At 32.1% G+C, this 20,375-nt stretch overlaps 1 protein-coding gene across 1 annotated transcript in view; it reads right to left on the reverse strand.

The window, feature by feature from the left end:
• Nucleotides 1–2,029: 2,029 nt before the first annotated feature.
• Nucleotides 2,030–20,375, reverse strand: part of LOC126888195 (uncharacterized) — a 31,911-nt gene continuing 13,565 nt past the window's right edge. The window contains exon 2 of the mRNA XM_050656248.1: nt 2,030–2,795. Within this exon, the coding sequence (XP_050512205.1) occupies nt 2,173–2,795 (623 nt within the window). The 3' untranslated portion in view covers nt 2,030–2,172. The remainder of the gene's footprint in view (nt 2,796–20,375) is intronic.

Consider the following 20,375-nt stretch of genomic DNA (forward strand, 5'->3'; position numbering starts at 1 on the left):
CGGTTTTATTCAATAAGTTAACAGACAACCAAACGTAACCTAAGGTGCTCTGAATGTTTTCATTAGCTGTAATAATAATAATTGAAACATCATAATTAAGATTTAAAATAAGCTTTTTAAGTAGAAATACAGAAGGAGAGCCAATGTTACTGTCAAGAAGTGCAGAGATTGTCTGCACTGATGCACCCACACAAACAGGAATATGTACATGGTTTATTATCATTTGTATGAATATCTAGTAATAGACCAGAAATTAAATGTCCAATTAATATTGTCCCATCGTCTGTTCTCCATCACAGCAGTAATCCCTTGCTTCCTTTGTAAGTCGCCTTAATTTAGCGATATCTGAAAACTTCTTAATGAACCTTCAATAGTAAGCAGATCGAGAAACCTTCTCACTATGTTTGTCAGTCGGTTTTGGCCACTCCTTAATGGCATTGATTTTTCCTTTCTCCACGGCCACTCCTTCTTTGCTGACTATATGACCTAGATAATCTCTTCTTCTTCTTTTGGTATCACAAAACTGGATGGGTCTTTGAATGTCTGGTTATGTCCTTCCATTCAGATCTCTCTTGTGCCCTTTTCCTCCATTGTCTTATATTCATGGTTTTCAGGTCTCTTCCACGTCATCCAACCATCTCGTACTGGGTCTTTCTTTTTTTCGTCTTCCTACCGATTTCCACTGTAATATCTTCTTTGTCGTTTTCGTATCTTCTTGTCGCGGAACATGTCCCAGCCATGACAGTCTTTGACTTTTCAGAAATCGTACGATATCATACCCTTCATTCAGTTCATTAACCTCGTCGTTTCTCCTGATTCTCCATTGTGCATGATGACCTAGATAATTGACTTTTGAAATAGCTGGCACTTCTTGGGGTTTAACATCAACTGGGCAGCTTTAAGTCGATTAAAAACATCTTCAAAATTCATCAGATGGTCTTCAAAAGCCTTCCAAAGACGATTGTCGTCTAAATATACTAGATACGTTTCCCAAGTGAACCTTCTTAAGACATTTTCCATAAGCCTTTCAAATATCATATGAGCATTACAGACTCCAAATGTCATTACGTTGAATTGCGCAATCCAGATCCTGTGTGTGGTGAAAGCTGTGTTTTATTTACGTACTGGGTCCACTTCTATCTACCAATGTTCTAATACTATGTAAGTAGAAAAATTTATCTCCTGCCAATGAACCATTGGCCCATGGGCTGGTAGGTTCTATTATCCCGTCTTTCTTCATTTCCTGAACAATCTTATCAGTTTCTGACGATTTTTAGGCTATGACTAGAAGACATGCTCTAAATTTGTAGACATCTGAATTAGCTGGTTTAGAAGTTGTTGAAGAACATAGCTCATTAACCTAAAATGCTTACTTTGTTGTTTTTGGAATAGGACCAAACACTGATATCAACTAAACTTGTGGAATCCTACCCCTTTTATAGATTTCATTGAATAGCCTTGTTAACATAGGGATGTTTTGTTTGTTTATCAATTTAAATATCTCTTATATGTACATTATTTAGACTCATAGTTTTTCCGGTTTTATTGTTGTTATTCGTTTTATTGTATAACTATATTTAATTGTTCTGATGCTTTCTGAAGTTAGTACAGGTGATGCTTGGATATGTTCCTTGTTGTTAACCCTCCAGGCCTATCAGGCCTCACCTATATGGAAACACAATGTAATTATTTTATTTCGCCCGTCTGCTGGAGAGTTAAACAATCTGGTAATTTGTGGTGTAAGTAGTGTATTTATTCACATAATGTTAACAAACTCAAAATCAATATATGTAATGTTGCTTATTTTTATCAAAAATCCTATTTGTGCAGTTTTGTCTTCTCTGTCCTGTCAATTATTTGTCTTTTTATACATAGCGAAATAATTGTGAATAATTTTTCTTTTGCATTTTTAATCTCCTTTCTTATGTTTGTCCATAGCTAAGTATATGTTATGAAATAATCGCACACTAAACATCCAAATACAAAACTGACATGTTGGTAGAAAAAATAAAAATGCAATGCAAAAATGTAAAATGCAATTAACTATAATACAAAAAAAGTATAAATAAATTTAAAAATAATCAATTACACTTAGAAGACTCAATAAAACTAGAAGAAATATAAAACTAACCTTAAGTAATAATTCTAAACTAAAACTAAAAGAAATGAAATTTATTTAAATTTTTTATTTAGTATCTTTAGTAATTTCTCGAAAATAGAATTCCTATTTTCAATCAAGTCATTGCGTCTTTTCATCTCTTTTAATTTCTCTTTCTCAATACCTATCCTTTCATCTTGGTAATGCTTTTGGTCTATTCGTATCTGATCCATGACCGTCCTTCTTTTGAAACTATCGTTTCTCTTCCGTTTCTTGAAAGTTGTTTGTATAACTGTATTGGTTTCAACAACTTCCTCTGTGTCTTTCTCATTACTTTCGTTCCTCTCTGGATGTATATTCTTTCTGGCCTGAAAAACTTCATCCATTTCTTTTTCAAATTCAAAAAATTTCCTTCTCTTTCCAGTTTGATTTTGGTTATCTTTAAATTTTTTATATCCTCTCTCCAGTACCCTCCACTTGTTTAAACAATTATCTTTAGTTACACTTATACCCATTTTATTTAAGTCACTGGCTATTGTATGCCATAACATCTTCATGTTTCTTATCTCAAAGCTTCCCACCTGTTCTTTATAATTGACATACAGGTTAATCAATACCTTTGTCTCGTAACTGCTCCATTTACGATCACCAATGTATTGTTGGGACGTTCCTGGTACAGCAATGTATTCTTGAAGTTCTGAAATGTTGAAGTGATAATTAGTTCACTAATACAATTTCTGATTTAAATGTTAATACAATATACAGTGTACTCTCTCTATAACGAACACAGGTATTACGAGATACATTAGGCGTCCCATGAAATTCCTATTGAACTATAACCCTCTATAACGAGGCATATTTGGTTATAACGAGGGAAAATAAGATCGAAGAACATGTTTCTCTATCTGTTTTTGGCACAGTAATAGCTGTAAATAAATACTCCAGCTGCTTCTATACAGAAATGCCTAAAATCTGTGTGCTTATCGAGGCCAGTGATGTAATAAACACCACCGCCTGTCACCAAACACCAACTTTTTCCTGTTTATCCACCAACTCTTTTTCAAAAGCGCCATTCAAACAATGTTTAGCATCTTATATTACTCGGAATGGCTTCACTTTAGGAAGTTAATGTCTTAGAAAACTACATATTTATGTGTGCCCACAATATTATTATTGATATAACAATAGTATTGATTGAGATCGGCTTATAACGAGATAATTAGTCTGCCATTTCAGCTCTTGTTATAGAGGGAGTTTACGGTATTACAATTTTTATTTACCAATTACTACATAGTAAGACATTTTGAATTTAAGGTATTTGAGGTTATTTATAGTGTTTAACACTACCTACCCACGTGCCTAACCGGCATATCAAATTGAATGCCTGGAACAACAAGTTGTCACCATATGTTGTCAATTCTCAGATAATGGACCGTGATAGTCGTGACGTCAAATCAATGTTGGCTACTCTGGAAAGGTTTCCAAACAAAACAAAAATTCACACGTGGTGTTTGCCAATGTTTATTTTCGTTTTTATAATTGGAATATACTGCTTGTAGGATATTTAATTTTTACAAAATGGTAATGTGTTGGGTATACCCGATTGTAATCAATGCTCATAGTATATTTCCCACCATATTTCCAAAAAGGACTGGTCAAGATCCTGAAGAAACGCAGTAAGTACTATGTAGTGTGTAAATCCTTGATTTTGTGTAGGGACATTTATAAAATTAAAAGCAATATAGGACTAACAAGGATTGTGTCTTTTGTACTTAAGCAACAGTTTTTATATTAATAAAATTAAAAATATACTAACAATGTATGGGATTAGCCAGCTAACTGCTGAGCCCACCAGAATTACTAATGTAAGTAAAACTCTTCTTGATTATGTGTTAGTTAATTCTTAATTCTTCACCTGCAATTACCGATCATTCAGTAATTTCAGTGAATTTTTCAAACTGTATTAATAACTTTACTAATTTATCAAGATCTTTTAGGAACTTAAGTAGTACTAATATGAATAAAATTAAAACTGATTTGATTTCATACCGTTGGTCTTTGGATAATGTTGATGTAAATATTTTATACCAAGAGTTACATGATACTTGTGGTAGAACATTAAATAATGTAGCTCCCATCCAAACGTGTAGTTATAGGGGTCACTTGCCATGGTTTGATAATGAAGTAGCCAATAAAATAAGAGCTAGGGATAGCAGCTACAGGGTGTTTAAGAATTCTTTGGGTCAAGAGAGGGATAATAATTGGTTAACTTTTAAAAAACTTAGAAATGAGGTTGTGAATGTGTTGAAAGTCAAAAAAGACCAATACTACTTTGATAAAATTGACAGAAATAAAAATAACTCTAAATTAATGTGGAAGACTTTAAAAAAATTAGTTAACAGGAACGGTCGGGATTTTCCAAATAATATAGAATTTGAGTTTAATGGTCAGAAAAGCGTATGTAAAGATAAGGTGGACATTGCAAACAATTTTAATGTGTATTATGTTAATAGCATAGAGGATATAGTTAAGAGTATGGAATTAAAAGATTCTTGGATTAACGTTAATAGTAATTTATATATGCCCTTTACAAAATTTAAATTAATATCACTTTCTGACCTAAGACACATCATGAACTCTCTTGATAGTAAGTACAATCCACAAGACGTTCTTTGTAGTAAAATGATTAAAGAAGTATTTGAAACCATAGGTCATGTTATTTTAAATTTAATTAATACTTCCCTAGATGGTGGCATTGTTCCATCTGACTTAAAAATAAGTACAGTTGTTCCTATCCCTAAAGTGACAAATACTATTAAGTCGAGCGAATTTAGACCTATCAACATGTTACCGGCTTTGGAGAAAGTATTGGAAACGGTTGTATACGAGCAAATTCTTGATCACATAGATTTGAACCATATTTTAATTAATCATCAATCTGGTTTTCGTAAGAATCATTCATGTGAAACGGCTGTTCAACTCTCAATATGTAAATTTAAACAAGAAATAGATAGAAATAATTATACAGTTGCAGTTTTTCTAGATCTTAAACGAGCGTTTGAAACGATTGATAGATACATTTTATTGGATAAGCTAAAAACCTATGGCATTAATGGAGCTGTTCTGAATTGGCTAAGGAACTTCTTAACTGACAGAAAGCAAAGAGTAAAAATCTCTGATGTATTATCCGAAACTGTCAGTAATAACGTTGGTGTACCGCAGGGTAGTGTACTTGGACCATTGCTGTTTATATTATATTTAAATGATATAAATTTGTTTGTGGACTGTGAATTTATTAACCTTTTCGCTGATGAATACCCTTTTGGCTTGTAGCGATAGTTCTATTGAAGGGGCGGTTGACAAAATGAATCACGTTTTATGTTCAGTGTCTAAATACTTAAAACTTAATAAACTTAAATTAAACGTAAGTAAGACAAAAGCCATGATAGTTACATCTAAATTTAAGTACAGGAGTCTTAATACTAACAATATAATGTTAAACATTGATGGGGAACCAATTGAACTAGTGACTCAAATTAAATATCTTGGTTTTCAATTAGATAATACTCTATCATTCGATAAGCATCTCGAGTATACGTGTAAAAAACTCGCAAAAAAATTGTATTTCTTTACAAGAATTTCTAAGAATTTGTCACTTCAGTCAAGGATCTCTGTATATAAATCGATAATCCAACCTCATTTTGATTTTTGTGCATCCATCTTATATCTTTTAAATCTTAACCAACTAGCCAAATTACAAAAATTACAGAATCGTGGAATGAGGATCATTTTACGTACAAGTAGATTAACACCTATCACATTGATGTTGAATACTTTGCAGTGGTTTTCTGTATCGCAACGTCTTTTTTATTTGACCATGATATTGATTTTTAGAATTGTACATGGATTGGCACCTAAATATTTTCTCGATCTTGTTAGTTACAATTCAGATATTCACCCTTATTTTACGAGAAATTCTAATAATATTTACATCAGCAGAACCAATACTACAGGTGCTATGAACTCACTTCTCTATAAAGGTTTTGATAATTTCAATAAGTTGCCAACGGAACTCAAGTTGAAGACCTCAATTAACATGTATAGGAAAAATTTAAAGAATTATGTTGCAAATCGTATTTAATGTCTCATGTGGCTTCTAAATGTGTTTTTTAACTGCGTGTAGTTTAATGTAATATTTTGAGTAATGTAGTATTTTTAATGCTTGTATTGTAATGGAATATTTTAAGTGTTTTTTTGTTTTTTGTTTTATTTTTATTATTATGACTGGTATATTGCATCTTAATAACACTTTTCTATTGTCAAATAATTTAAATTGTATATACATATTATAAAATATCTCAATTGTAACTGTATATTAGGGTTACCTAATTTTTGAATAAATTCTTCTTCTTCTTATAAAAAATGTGCAGATGATTTTTAAAACAAAATAAAATTAAAAATGATTACACAAACCACGTGTAGAATCAATTGACAGACAAACTTTTGTTTTGTTTGGAAACGTTTTTGACGTTTTGACGTCCCTATCACGGTCTATTCGGATAAATCTTAATAGCCCAGTAAATGAACGGAAAATACGGCGATAATGTCTAATTTTCAAGGTCAACTCCGAATAGGGAACTTGCATAAATTTTTAAATATTAAAATAATATTAAAAAACATAAGGTAACATGATCTTAAAACGCTTGCATGCGAAAAAACAAATATTTTTAACCCGTACGCTAATTACGGCGCTTTGAAAATGCTATAAAATTCAAATATCTTAGGAGGCTCTTGAACGTCCTTCTATTGGTCTGACGTCAGAGGCCACAGTCATCTACGTCTACGATTAGGTATTACGGGTGTATTACATTTTAATCGTATTTAAATGGATATTACCAGCTATTATTTGTATTCTTGCATAGTTCTACAATCAGTTTATTTACTTTAAAGTCAAATTTATAAATCTTTAGAAATTACTAATGTGTTTATAACGTATAAGTATTATTACTCACGAGGGGTTTTCAAAAGAAAGCGATTAAGTACAACAGTTCATTTTAATCGTCTTTAATTGAAAATTCCTACGTATTATTTATGTTCATCTTATATATTGTAAGTAGTTCCCCAATCAGCTTAGTTTCAAACTGAAATTGGTACCATTATATGTATTATAGTAAACGGTTTTCCCCGTGGGTTTCATCTACCTAACTCTAATCGAAGGATTTCGTATATCCTGGAAAAGATTACGGTGTAATTTGCATAATAATAAATAAACTAAATTTTTATGAAGTTTATTATATTTGATTGTAATGTTTATTAGTACCTACTGCAGCCTTTCATTATTGTGTTCAAAGCCTTCTGAGAAAAGATTATGGTGATTAGCAGACGTACCGATAGCCAACAAAACCCTTCTTTACAAAGTTAATAATACGCATAAATAAGAAGAATCATTATTGTAATTTTACAAGTTAATATCTTTATCATCTCAGCTTATATGGGCCATTCCACGAACATACGCCTGTTTTGGATTACTTCGACAACGAATATTTTACTGTACAACATAAGAAGTACGAAAGTAAATGGCGCTAATAATTATTCCAATAAACAACAATGTAATTTGCAATTTACTTTCGTTCTTCTTATTTTGCACAGTAAAATATTCGTTAAGTAATCCAAAACAGGCGTATGTTCGTGGAATAGGGTATACTCACACAGCATCCCTCGGTAGACCGCAAGCTATAGTAGAAACATGACTGTAGACCGCATATTATTGTAGCACCAATACTTTTTAGTTACTCTTACTTTTATTACTAAGTTTTGTTTATTTTTAAGTTACTTGTTTCTTTTTTCAACACAAGAAACGGCAAAAGTAATTTCATAAAAAAGAACTTTTTGATGCATCCAGGTGCATCCAGGCACTATACAGTACTTACTTATATTGCGCAGATTTGTTTTCCATTTTGATAAAGTATATTACACACTAAATACACTAAACTACACTAAATACAATAACATAAATACCGAGCAAACGTCACAGTTATTCGACACGCACAACTGGCAATGGCAAACTGCATTCAAAGCAAACGGGCGAAAACGATAAATGTGGCCTGTGACGTCAGACCCAAGCTCGCGCTTTGTTTGAAACGGAAATTTTAGGCGCGGAACTTTGATCAGATGTTGTACGTACACTATTCATTGTTAAGACGTAATATTTTGAATATAACATTTTTAAACATAAATTAACAATTTTATGCAAAAAAATTTTTTAGTGCAAGTTCCCTATTGCATGAAAATTTGGCTTTAGGTTCTACATACTTATCCTCCACTTCAATGGCAACTTGTGGCAAACACGTTTTCAAGCGGTTTTTCGCAAATAACTCAAAAACTAAGTATATTATCGAAAAAAATATGTTTGGCAAAAACGTAGCATAAAAAATTAACACCCTGGCTGCGTTTAGAGATATTTATAGACTTACGTTTAGCTACGTCGACAAAGTCGACGCAGCCAACCGTTAATCTAATACAAGGTTTACTTGTCTCGTAACGCAGCCAAAGTGTTAAAAAAGTCGTGTATTCGTGCATAAAGTCAAAAAAGTTTTTCCCGAAAATTGCTTAAGTTTTTGGATATTTCACGTTGAAATATTCGATTTGGAATTTGACGAATAAGAATGTATTTTTCATGGGCTACAACTTTGCTTTTACTGGGTTTATATACTTCAGTAGTAATAGTCTAAGAGCTAGTGAACCCTCCGACTAACGGTCTTCCTGTAAGGCTAGAAATTTGTATAGTGATAATTCATAGCACACCAATACTAAAAACCATAACCTGGCAGGCATCAGCCCTGCACGTGTATCTACCAGGTGAATCCAAAAGTGCATAGTTTAGGGGTAAAGTAAACTTTCTCCTGTAAGGTTTAAATTTAAGTATGTGTTTGAGTAGGTCATTTAGAAGAAATGTGTACAATTACAGGCGATGCTGAACAGCATAAGACCTTGCCAGGCGAGAGGAAAGATTAGGGTTTTTCCTAAAATTATTTTTTTTGCATCGAACAAAGTTTTTTTAGGTTTTTTTTAATCATTCCAAACAGAAAAGGTCTTTAGTGACTTTTCTCTTAGGTTAATAGTTTTTGACATATAAGCGATTAAAAAATTTAATAATTGCGAAATCGGCCATTTTTAACCCTGAATCGGACAGTTAACTGAAATTTTTAATGTTGCCAAGGTAGGTATCCCAAAGAGTTTTTTGCAATACAATATCGAAAACCTCTTTGTTTTTTAATTGCTAATCAAGCGGGCGCGACACTGTAGTATAAGTGAGGACGTTTGAGTTTGCATAAATTCATTATCTCGAAAATGGGCGAATTCGAAGAGAAATCCTCAGACAGGTCGATTGTTATTTTTAAATTAGGACTATTTGGCATATATATAATACTAGTGACGTCATCCATCTGGGCATGATGACGTAATCGATTATTTTTTTAATGAGAGTAGGGGTTGTGTGATAGCTCATTTAAAAGGCTATTTAATTCTCTATTCAGTAATATAAACATTAACATAATAATTATTTATACAGTGTGTACAAAAAATTTTTGTTAAATTAATTTACACAAAAACAAAGAAAATTTTTTTGGCACACCCTGTATAAACAGTTATGTTAACGTTTATATTACTGAATAGAGAATTAACTAACCTTTCAAATGAGCTATCACATGACCCCTACTCCCATTCAAAAAAATCATCGATTACGTCAGCACGCCCAGATGGATGACGTCACTAGTATTATATATATGTCATAAAGTCCTAATTTAAAAATAGAAATCGACCTGTCTGATAATGCATTTATGCAAACTCAAACGTCCTCACTTATACTACAGTGTTGCGCCCGCTTGATTAGCAATTAAAAAACAAAGGGATTTTCGATATTGTATTGCAAAAAACTGTTTGGGATTTCATCAATCGATGTTTAAAGAATATCTACCTACCTTGGCAACATTGAAATTTTAAGTTAAATGTCCAATTTAGGGTCAAAAATGGATGATTTCGTAATTATGAAATTTTTTAATCGCTTATATGTCAAAAACTATTAACCTAAGAGAAAAGTCACTAAAGACCTTTTCTGTTTGGAATGATTAAAAAAAAACCTAAAAAAACTTTGTTCGATGCAAAAAAAAATAATTTTAGGAAAAAACCCTAATAGTATGGTATAGTTAGACCCAAACCCAGACATCCAAAGTGAAAGTTATCCTCCAACACCAAATTGTTCTATATGGTCCACATAATGTTCAGAAAAAAGTCACACCATTTTGAGCGTCGGGTTTGGGGGGGAGAGGGGGGAGAAATCTGCAAATTTGTAGTTTGTTACGTTTTTCGTCAATATTTCTAAAACTAAGCGGTTTAGCATGAACAACCCTCTACACAAAATTGTTCTACATTAAATTTGAAATAAAAAAGGCCCTATGCATAACCCTTCTAAAATGAACGGTTCCAAAGTTACGGACCTAGTTTAGTATAATTGGTCCAAAAAAAGGCCTAACCCAGACATCCAAAGTAAAAGTTTTCCTTTAAGACCAAATTGTTCTATAAGGTCCACATATTGTTCAGTAAAAAGTTACACCATTTTGAGCGTCCGGTTTGGGGGGGAGCTGGGGGAGAAGTCGGTGAAATAGTAGTTTTTTTACGTTTTTCGTCAATATTTCTAAAACTATGCTTTAGCGTAAGGAATGTTCTATAGAAAAATATTCTACATAAAATTTAAAACAAAAAATGTTCTATACATAATTGTTATAAAATCAACGGTTCCAGAGTTACGGAGGGTGTAAAGTGGAAGTTTTCGATACTTTTTATATTTACCGATTTCTCACCCCTCTCCCCCCAAAACCCGACGCTCAAAATGGTGTGACTTTTTTCTGAACATTATGTGGACCATATAGAACAATTTGGTGTTGGAGGATAACTTTCACTTTGGATGTCTGGGTTTTTGGTATAGTTATATCATAAATATTGCCCAAAAAATATAAAAAGTATGGAAAATCTCGACTTTTCACCCTCCGTAACTCTGGAACCGTTGATTTTATAACAATTATGTATAAACATTTTTTGTTTTAAATTTCACGTAGAACATTTCTGTATATAACGTTGTTTACGCTAAAGCATAGTTTTGGAAATATTGACGAAAAACGTAAAAAAACTACTAATTTACCGGCTTCTCTCCCATCTCCCTCCCAAACCGGACGCTCAAAATGGTGTAACTTTTTACTGAACAATATGTGGACCATATAGAACATTTTGGTGTTGGAAGAAAACTTTTACTTTGGATGTTTGGGTTAGGCCTTTTTTTGGACCAGTTATACTATACCACCTCCGTAACTTTGGAACCATTCATTTTAGAAAGATTATGCATGGGCCTTTTTTATTTCAAATTTAATGTAGAACAATTTTGTATAGAGGGTTGTTCATGCTAAACCGCATAGTTTTAGAAATATTGGCGAAAAACTTAAAAAACTACGAATTTACCGATTTTTCCCCCTCTCCCCCCCAAACCCGACGCTCAAAATGGTGTGACTTTTTTCTGGACATTGTGTGGACCATATAGAACAATTTGGTGTTGAAGTATAACTTTCACTTTGGATGTCTGGATTATGCCATCTTTTGGATTAACTATACTATAACCTTTCCCCTCGCCTGGCAAGGTCTTATGCTGTTCAGAATCGCCTGTCATTGTACACATTTCTTCTAAATGACCTACTCAAACACATACTTAAATTTAAACCTTACAGGAGAAAGTTTATTTTACTCCTTTCTTATTCACCTGGTAGATACACGTGAAGGGCTGATGCCTGCCAGGTCATGGTTTTTAGCCTTTGTGTGCTATTAATTATCACTATACAAATTTCTAGCCTTACAGGAAGACCGTTAGTCGGAGGGTTCACTAGCTCTTAGACTGTAACACACCATTTTTTCGTTTTTTTTATAAGCTACATTTGTGCTAAGAATATTTTTTTCGATAAAATATTTACCTACTTTTTGAGTTATTTGCGTAGAACCGCCCGAAAACGTATTTTTTCTTGTCGAAAAATAAACATTTTCAATCGCAAATAACTCAAAAAGTATAGACTGACTTTAAAAAACTCTACAGAGCGAAAGTTACTTAGTTTATTCAATCTATCCATTTCCGGACTTATTTTAAACATGTGTTTTTTCATCCCCAATAGGGGGTGACTGTCACGCCCCAAGTAAAAACAGCCAACAGCACAAGTTCAACTCTGAAGTGAAGGGTAAGTAGGACTTGAATCCAAATTTTTCTCCAATTCGGAGTTGACCCCGAAAATTACACTCCAAAATGGTCATTTACTTGGCTATAAAAAACAGCTTAACTACTTTCGTGACGATTTCTGTTGAAACAAAACTTATCACACAGTCAATCAAAATGATAACGACAATTTATTATGCCATATTATGCATAGTTGCCATATTATGGCAAAGTCTACCATAAAAACAGAATAAGAGGAACAAATTATTCAGATCCATCCAATATACACTTTTTAAATATGGGCTTCCACTGGATATAATATGGTGCCCAAAGAAGCAGATGTGAGATATACAGCAGTCAAGGTGTTCACTCATTGACTGAGATGACGTCATTCAAGGTGTTTTACCTGCAAAGTTTTTCTATGTTCAAATGAAAAGAATTGTTTCAATATATATCATGGTGATGAATGTTGATGTATTTTTAAAAAATAAATGATGATGATTATGAAACCATGTTGCTAATCAATGAATAAATTTTTGCAATACCAAGATAATTTTTGAACAATTTCAGAACTGCTGACTGGATCGAAACTGGTCTGTATTTCTTACATCTTGTTTTGAACCACTTTTGTGAATTGGTATAACATAACTGTCTTTCCAGAAGTTAGGACATTGATGAGTTTCAAGAGAACAATTAAATAATATTTGCAAAGGCTTCGACAACGAATAAATACAGCGTTTTAAAAGAAACTAAGGAATGCCATCAGGACCAGAGCTCAATTTATCTTTTAGAGAACAAATTCCAGTAATAATCTCTTAGGTTAAACGATATGAATGGAATGTCAACTAAAGAGTTGGGTGTAAAAGAGAAGTTATTCAAATTAACATTATCGTTAGAGTAGTTGTTTGCAAAGTAATCTGCAAACAATGTGGTGATAGATTTACCACCGAAACCTTCTTCGTTGTCAGAAGTCATAAAATCTGATATATCAATATATTTGTTAACTGAATTAAAGTAAGACCAAAATTGTTGCGGATTATTTGATACAGATGAGTTGATGTTATTAATATAATTCATGTAGCAGGTTTGAGAAATAGTTTTGCATTTGTCTTAAATTAGAGAATTCTAGATAGTCACTGTAAATAGAAGTATGTTTATATTTTAAGTGTGCTCTCTTTTTTTGCCATGTGAGTTGTTTTAATTCACCTGTAAAATACTGGATATATGTAGATATCTGTCTACGTTTTAACGGAACAAACAAATGAATTGCAGTATTCAATACTTGATAAAAATTATGCACCGAGCTATTAATGTCATTGCTGTTTAGTATAACATTCCAATCTATAGGGGATAAGTAATTATTTAGAGCCATATAATCTGCGTTCTTAAAATCAATGTAGTATTCTGCATCACACAGAGGTTTAATATTGTTCAAAAAAGATAGCCTACCCTCAATAGCCACATGATGAATATGATAAAAGTTATTTGGTAGCAGAAGATCATTTGCTCTTTCTAACTTAACCGATAAAGGACAATCAGTAAAAATTAAATCTAAATATACATTATGATCGCTAGGAACAGTGTTAACCTGAATCAAATCCAAAAATGCATACATTTCACAAAGAGTCACAGCTGGGTAGTCAGGTGGACAATTCACATTTTAAATTAATTGGAAAAGACTGCAAGACTCGTACACACTTCTAAGTAGGCCAAAACGGCAAACATGTGTATGTTCTCAAAAAAATTTTTGATAGTGTGTAAAAAAAGTTTTATTATCAGCTAAGTACTTTCAACACATAACGTGCCATCATCAGAGCTTCGTCCTCTTATAAAACCTTCATAGAAGAGCAATTGCTAAACGACACAATAAAATACACGGATACTGGGCAAAAGCCACAGATATCGGGTATAACAACCCCTTAAAATGAATAAATTCACATCTAAATTCTTTTATATATCAAAAAAGACAACATGGCTGAGTCAAACCATTTTGAGCCCGCGTGAACAGCTGAGGAACCCTTCTTCAGGGGGTTGTTATACCCGATATCTGTGGCTTTTGCCCAGTATCCATGTATTTTATTGTGTCGTTTAGCAATTGCTCTTCTATGAAGGTTTTATAAGAGGACGAAGCTCTGATGATGGCACGTTATGTGTTGAAAGTACTTAGCTGATAAAAAAACTTTTTTTACACACTATCAAAAATTTTTTTGAGAACATACACCTGTTTGCCTTTTGACCAATTCACATTTTGTCATTAATGGTGCTCCATGAGGCTGAAGAAAGATTATAATCACCAAACAAAAGAAGTTTTGCATCCGGATGGAGTTCAGCGATATCAGTCACACATTGGGCATGTTCTGAATATATATCAGTCGAAGTACGTGGAGCAAGATAAGTTGCACCAATTATAAAGGGGCTTTTAAAGGGGCCATGACCGATTAGGACAAAAACATGTTCAATTGTGTTAAGGGCTAATCTTATTTCAGTCTGGCAGATGGTAATGATTTTCTGATTGCTATTAGGGTTGTAATATAAAATAGGACATTCTGTATAAAATATGTTTAAAACTCATTCAAAGTCATTAATCCATGTAGTATCTGTTCTTGGATTCAATAACCGCGAGTAACATTGGATTGTCATGTTTTTTATTATTTAAAGGTGTATATAAACATATTATTAAAAGGCGAGAAAGAGATTATGATTATGATTATTGTAGTAGTCAGCAAGTAACCACGTTATGATAGGTCGCGTCTTTATTGTAAATAACATATGGTTGAATCACCGAGAGTTCGATTTAAATATAATGTGGTCGAATAAACTGAGTTTTAATTAATTGGGACCAGAAGGCATTAACATCACACATATTTATTACATGGCGAGCCTGCAGATTAGGAAGGTCTTCTGAAAGGAGCAAAGATGGTGGCGCCAGCTTGGAAATGGAGATGGCGGAAATGGACCAAGGCCCAGGAACCGAACAGGAAACCCAGTGAAAAAGACACAAGTGTTAAAATGTAAGCAAGAAATTTAGTCTATCTTTATTAAAAATGTTTCCCTCGTTTTTTTATATTATTATTGAACACTGAATATTTGAACATTGGAACTCGATAGCAAGAGTTTTATTGAATTTTGAATTTTTATTGAAAAATTTCTATTCGATTTCGATTTTTTGGTATGGTTATTTTTTATTTTTTTAAGAATATCTATCGAATTTTGAAACATGAAGTGATTTTTGAATTGAATATTTTTTATCGAAGTTTACTATACAGGGTGTCCAGAAATTCTACCGACAAACGAAGACAGGAGATTCCTCAGATAATTTAAAGACAATTTAACCCAATTCACCTAGTCCGAAAATGCCTCTTAAGGGAGCTAGAGCTCTTTGAAAATGGCGTCATGAAATTAGTTTTTCTTAAATACGTCCAGAACGCTTCTATTTAGAAAAACGAAAATTGGTATGCATATTTACTTTTTAGAGATGAGTCGACTCCATATCCATTGCAAATTTCTAGTACCGGTCATATGCGTCCGTTTTGGGCAGAGCAACGGGTATTTTATCGCATAACATTTTGTCCTTAACTTTTATGCATTTTTGACACCGGATTATTAAATTGTAAGGTATTCTAGTACTAAAAGGTACTCTTGCTTTAAGTCGGTAGGACACACCGTTTTCTAGAAAAATCGATTTGAAAGTTTTGCGTTTTTGAAAAAAAAAAGATAAAGTAAATTTTAAATGTAGATAATGAATTCAGGTTAAATTTTCGCGGAAAATGGAAGTATTTGAATTAAGGATAGACAGATCTTACAATAAGTGTTAGTAGATAGTAAGCAAAGAGACACAAAAAAGTGAAGTTTTTGGACATTCAGCAAGAGAGTTATATTTAATATTTATTATAGGTACATTATTTTAAAGTTAGTAAGGCGAATATAAATAAATCAAAATAAGACGGAAATAATAAGATGAACTAGTAAAGTAACGTTAATCTTTTTTATATACAGGGTGTCCCGAAAAGATTGGTCATAAATTATACCACACATTCTGGAGTCAAAAATAGTTCGATTGAACCTAACTTACCTTAGTACAAATGTTCTCATAAAAAAAATTATAGCCCTTTGAAGTTACAAAATGAAAATCGATTTTTTTCAATATATCGAAAACTATTAAAGATTTTTTATTGAAAATAGACATGTATCATTCTTATGGCAGGATCATGTTAAAACAAAATTATAGTGAGATTTGTTCACCCCATAAAAATTTTATGGGGGTTTTGATCCCTTAAACCCCCCAAACTTTTGTGTACGTTGCAATTAATTCATTATTGTGGTACCATTAGTTAAATACAACGTTTTTAAAACTTTTTTGCCTCTTAGTATTTTTTCGTCAAGCGAGTTTCTATCGAGATGCGGCTTCTTTTTTAATATATTTACATACAATTTTTATGGGAGTTTTGTTCCTTTAAACCCCCCAAATGTTTGTGTACGTTCCAATTAAACTATTATTGTGGTACCATTAGTTAAACAAAGTGTTTTTAAAACTTTTTTGCCTCTTAGTCTTTTTTTGATAAGTCACCTTTTATCGAGATGTGGCTTCTTTTTCAAAATATACCTAAAAATGTAAATTATAAATACATTTTCAGCTTATTAACAGGTCTCTACAATCGTACTTAACCATATACAAATATGTGGTGGATTCGATAAATATTCAAAATATCTCGATAAACACTGGCCTTCGAAAAAGTCCTAGGAGGCAAAAATGTTTTAAACAGTGTGTTTAACTAATAGTGCCACAATAATAATTAAATTAGAACGTACACAAAAGTTTGGGGGGTTTAAGGGAACAAAACCCCCATAAAATTTTTATGGGGTACACAAATTTTACTTTAATTTTTATTTAAGATGCTACATGTCCATTTTCAATGAAAAATCTTTTCGATTTTTCGATATATGAAAAAAAATTGATTTTCATTTTGTAACTTCAAAGGGCTGTAACTGTTTTTGTGTGCACTATTTTATATAGGTAAGTGAGGTTCAATCAACCTATTTTTGACCCCAGAATCTGTAGTATAATTTATGACCAATAATTTCGGGACACCCTGTATATACCGCTTAATAGAGGTTTAGGTAATATTTAGCTTAGCTTAGGAAGTATTAGATTCGAGATTTTATTATTATTACAATTAGATTATTTACGGCTTATATGCACTTAAAGACTATGTAAAAGTTAGAAGCAATTTTATTCACTGTGGACACTGTTTTGATGAAATGAATTAGTGAACGAAAAAAGACGAAAAGACAAGACGTGGAAGTACGTGAATAGTGAAGTGATAGTTTTAGAAAAGACAGTTTATTTAAATAGGGAAAAATGTAAATATTTTGCGATTATATTTTGTATATATTAGGATTACAGTTAGCTTACAGAAACCCTTATGTAGGTTTTATATAGTTAGGTCTATAGTTAGGAAAATTAAATTTTGAAAATAGTATTACGTAACCATAAACATTTTGTAAAAGGGAAAGAGGAATATATCGTTATATCGGCGGGCATGTAATATAAAATAGGACATTCTGCATAAAATATGTTTAAAGCTCATTCAAAGTCATTAATCCATGTAGTATCTGTTCTTGGATTCAATAACCGCGAGTAACATTGGATTGTCATGTTTGTTATTATTTAAAGGTGTATATAAACATTAACTCGGGCGAGAAAGAGATTATGATTATGATTATTGTAGTAGTTAGCAAGTAACCACGTTATGATAGGTCTCGTCTTTATTGTAAATAACTTATGGTTGAATCACCGAGAGTTCCATTTAAATATAATGTTATCGAATAAACTGAGTTTTAATTAATTGGGACCAGAAGGCATTAACATCACACATATTTATTACAGGGTGCCACCTCCTCTAGACTTTAAGCTTGTGTTCAAGTTTCTGTCGGAACGATCGATACAGTAATTACACTAGTTTAATTCGGGTTCACTAAAATCAGAACTTAACCAAGTCTCAACGAGAATTATAACGTCGTAGTCACTGAGAATAATGTTGTGTTTTAATTCGATTAATCTAGTCTAGTTCGTATCCCACCAACATTCTGATAATAAAACTTAAGATCGTTAATAACATTATTTTTGTACACTAGTTTTTTGAATTCACAATTTTAGGCACCCCTTTAACATATTTGATAGTGATGTCAGCTTCCCCCTTAAGTCTATCAGCTAACTCGGATCTTAGAATGGAAAGATGTGAACGTTGTTGAATAGTCAAATCAGATCTTAACTGCACTTTGTTATGAATAGTGAAATGACGTTTATGCTTATTTTTTAAAATATTAGTAACCTCAGCATCAGAATCCAAAATTATTTTAATAGGTCTAGGTCTATCGTTAATAGAATTAATTTTACCGATTCTGAAAGTTTTCTTGATGTTAAAATTATCTGATATGGATTTTAAAGTCGTAACAACTTTATCCTGATCCATTTTAGACTTATCCACTTGAGAGGCAGCATCAGATTGATGCAAATTATAAAGAATTAGATTTTTAGATCGTTGACGATGACCTCCTATCTCAGTTAATCTTATTTTTCAACCAATTATGAAATATATCAGATTTTTATTAATCCTTTCAGTCACTGTGTTGTCAATTGAAGACACAAGAATTTTAACTTCGTTTGTAAATATTACAGGATATTATGGTATAGCAACAGTGTAGTTATATCGACACCTGATATGAAAAACATTGTAACTCTACTTATAATATTTTTCAACTATGACTTAAATGATATCTATAAAGAATATATTTTGGTCTAAAAACTTTTATCCTATCTTATGTAAATATAAAGTTATTTAACAAAATAACCTCGTTGTAAGTGCAAATTTTTAATCACTTGGTAGAAAAAACATTGTAACCAATGTTACAATATTGAAAATTTTTATTATCGATGAATATTTTTTATGAAAACATTGTAACATCTATATTCTATATCATTTACGAGCGAACCAACTTCAACCGATAAAAATAAGGTACCTTATGCTCACAGTGGATTGCACACTCAAGAAACATCGACAGTGGAAACTTCTACATGCATCAAAGGTACAAATTTATTATTAGATAGATCTGCTAAGAAAAAACAGTACCCAAAGAAGAAAAATCTTGTAGGACATTGGATGTTGGACAAAGGGATCCAAGTATTGCAAAATGAATATCTTGAAATGAAGTATTTTCAATGGGAAATAAGCCACAATTTTACCAAAAAAATGAATTTATTAACGTTTCGACGCCCAAGTCGGGTGTCGTTGTCAAAATACAAAATAATAAACGTTAAGGCCATGGGTACATAATTCGCAAATATTTTACGGCTATCCCTACTTTTTCTGTCTTTACACGGCAAATTACGTGTAGTAAAATTCACACTGCTATGGATATGTAAACATTACTAGAATGTCATTCTACTTGAAAATCTCATCATTAACTTAAAGAGATGGCTTTTGAATGTTCTTGGATAACTGTTGTTTGTATACTTGCAAATTAATAATTCAGTTAATAAATGTGATTATTTCATTCATAGGAGATTCTGACCAATAGAAAGCTACAGAAATCTAAATTAAATTGATAATTTTTGATAATTTCCCGTCGTCAAGTATATTACGTCAGATGTCCTTCGTTGCTACGAAAAAATACATTCAGTGACATTAATGACAATTAATGTTTTAAAAATTATAGAAGTGATGACTTTCAACCGTAAAATATTTATAACAACTGTGTGTTTAATTGTACTAATTTGTACTTACATAAATAAATTACAATAAAATTTTGGTTTTGAACAGTTTTATTCATGAAATAATCGCAACAAATTGCACTCGATCTCTAAAATTAATATAGAATTTTTGCACTCGTGACACTTGCCATAATTTCACTCGCCTTCGGCTCGTGAAATTAAAACTGTCAAAGTGTCACCCGGGAAAAATTCAATAATTTTAGAGCTCTTGTGCAATTACTGCTGATAATTTTTTCACTAACTATGTATTCAGTGATTGT

Source organism: Diabrotica virgifera, chromosome 7 (genome assembly GCF_917563875.1).
Source record: "Diabrotica virgifera virgifera chromosome 7, PGI_DIABVI_V3a".
Lineage (NCBI taxonomy): Eukaryota > Metazoa > Arthropoda > Insecta > Coleoptera > Chrysomelidae > Diabrotica > Diabrotica virgifera.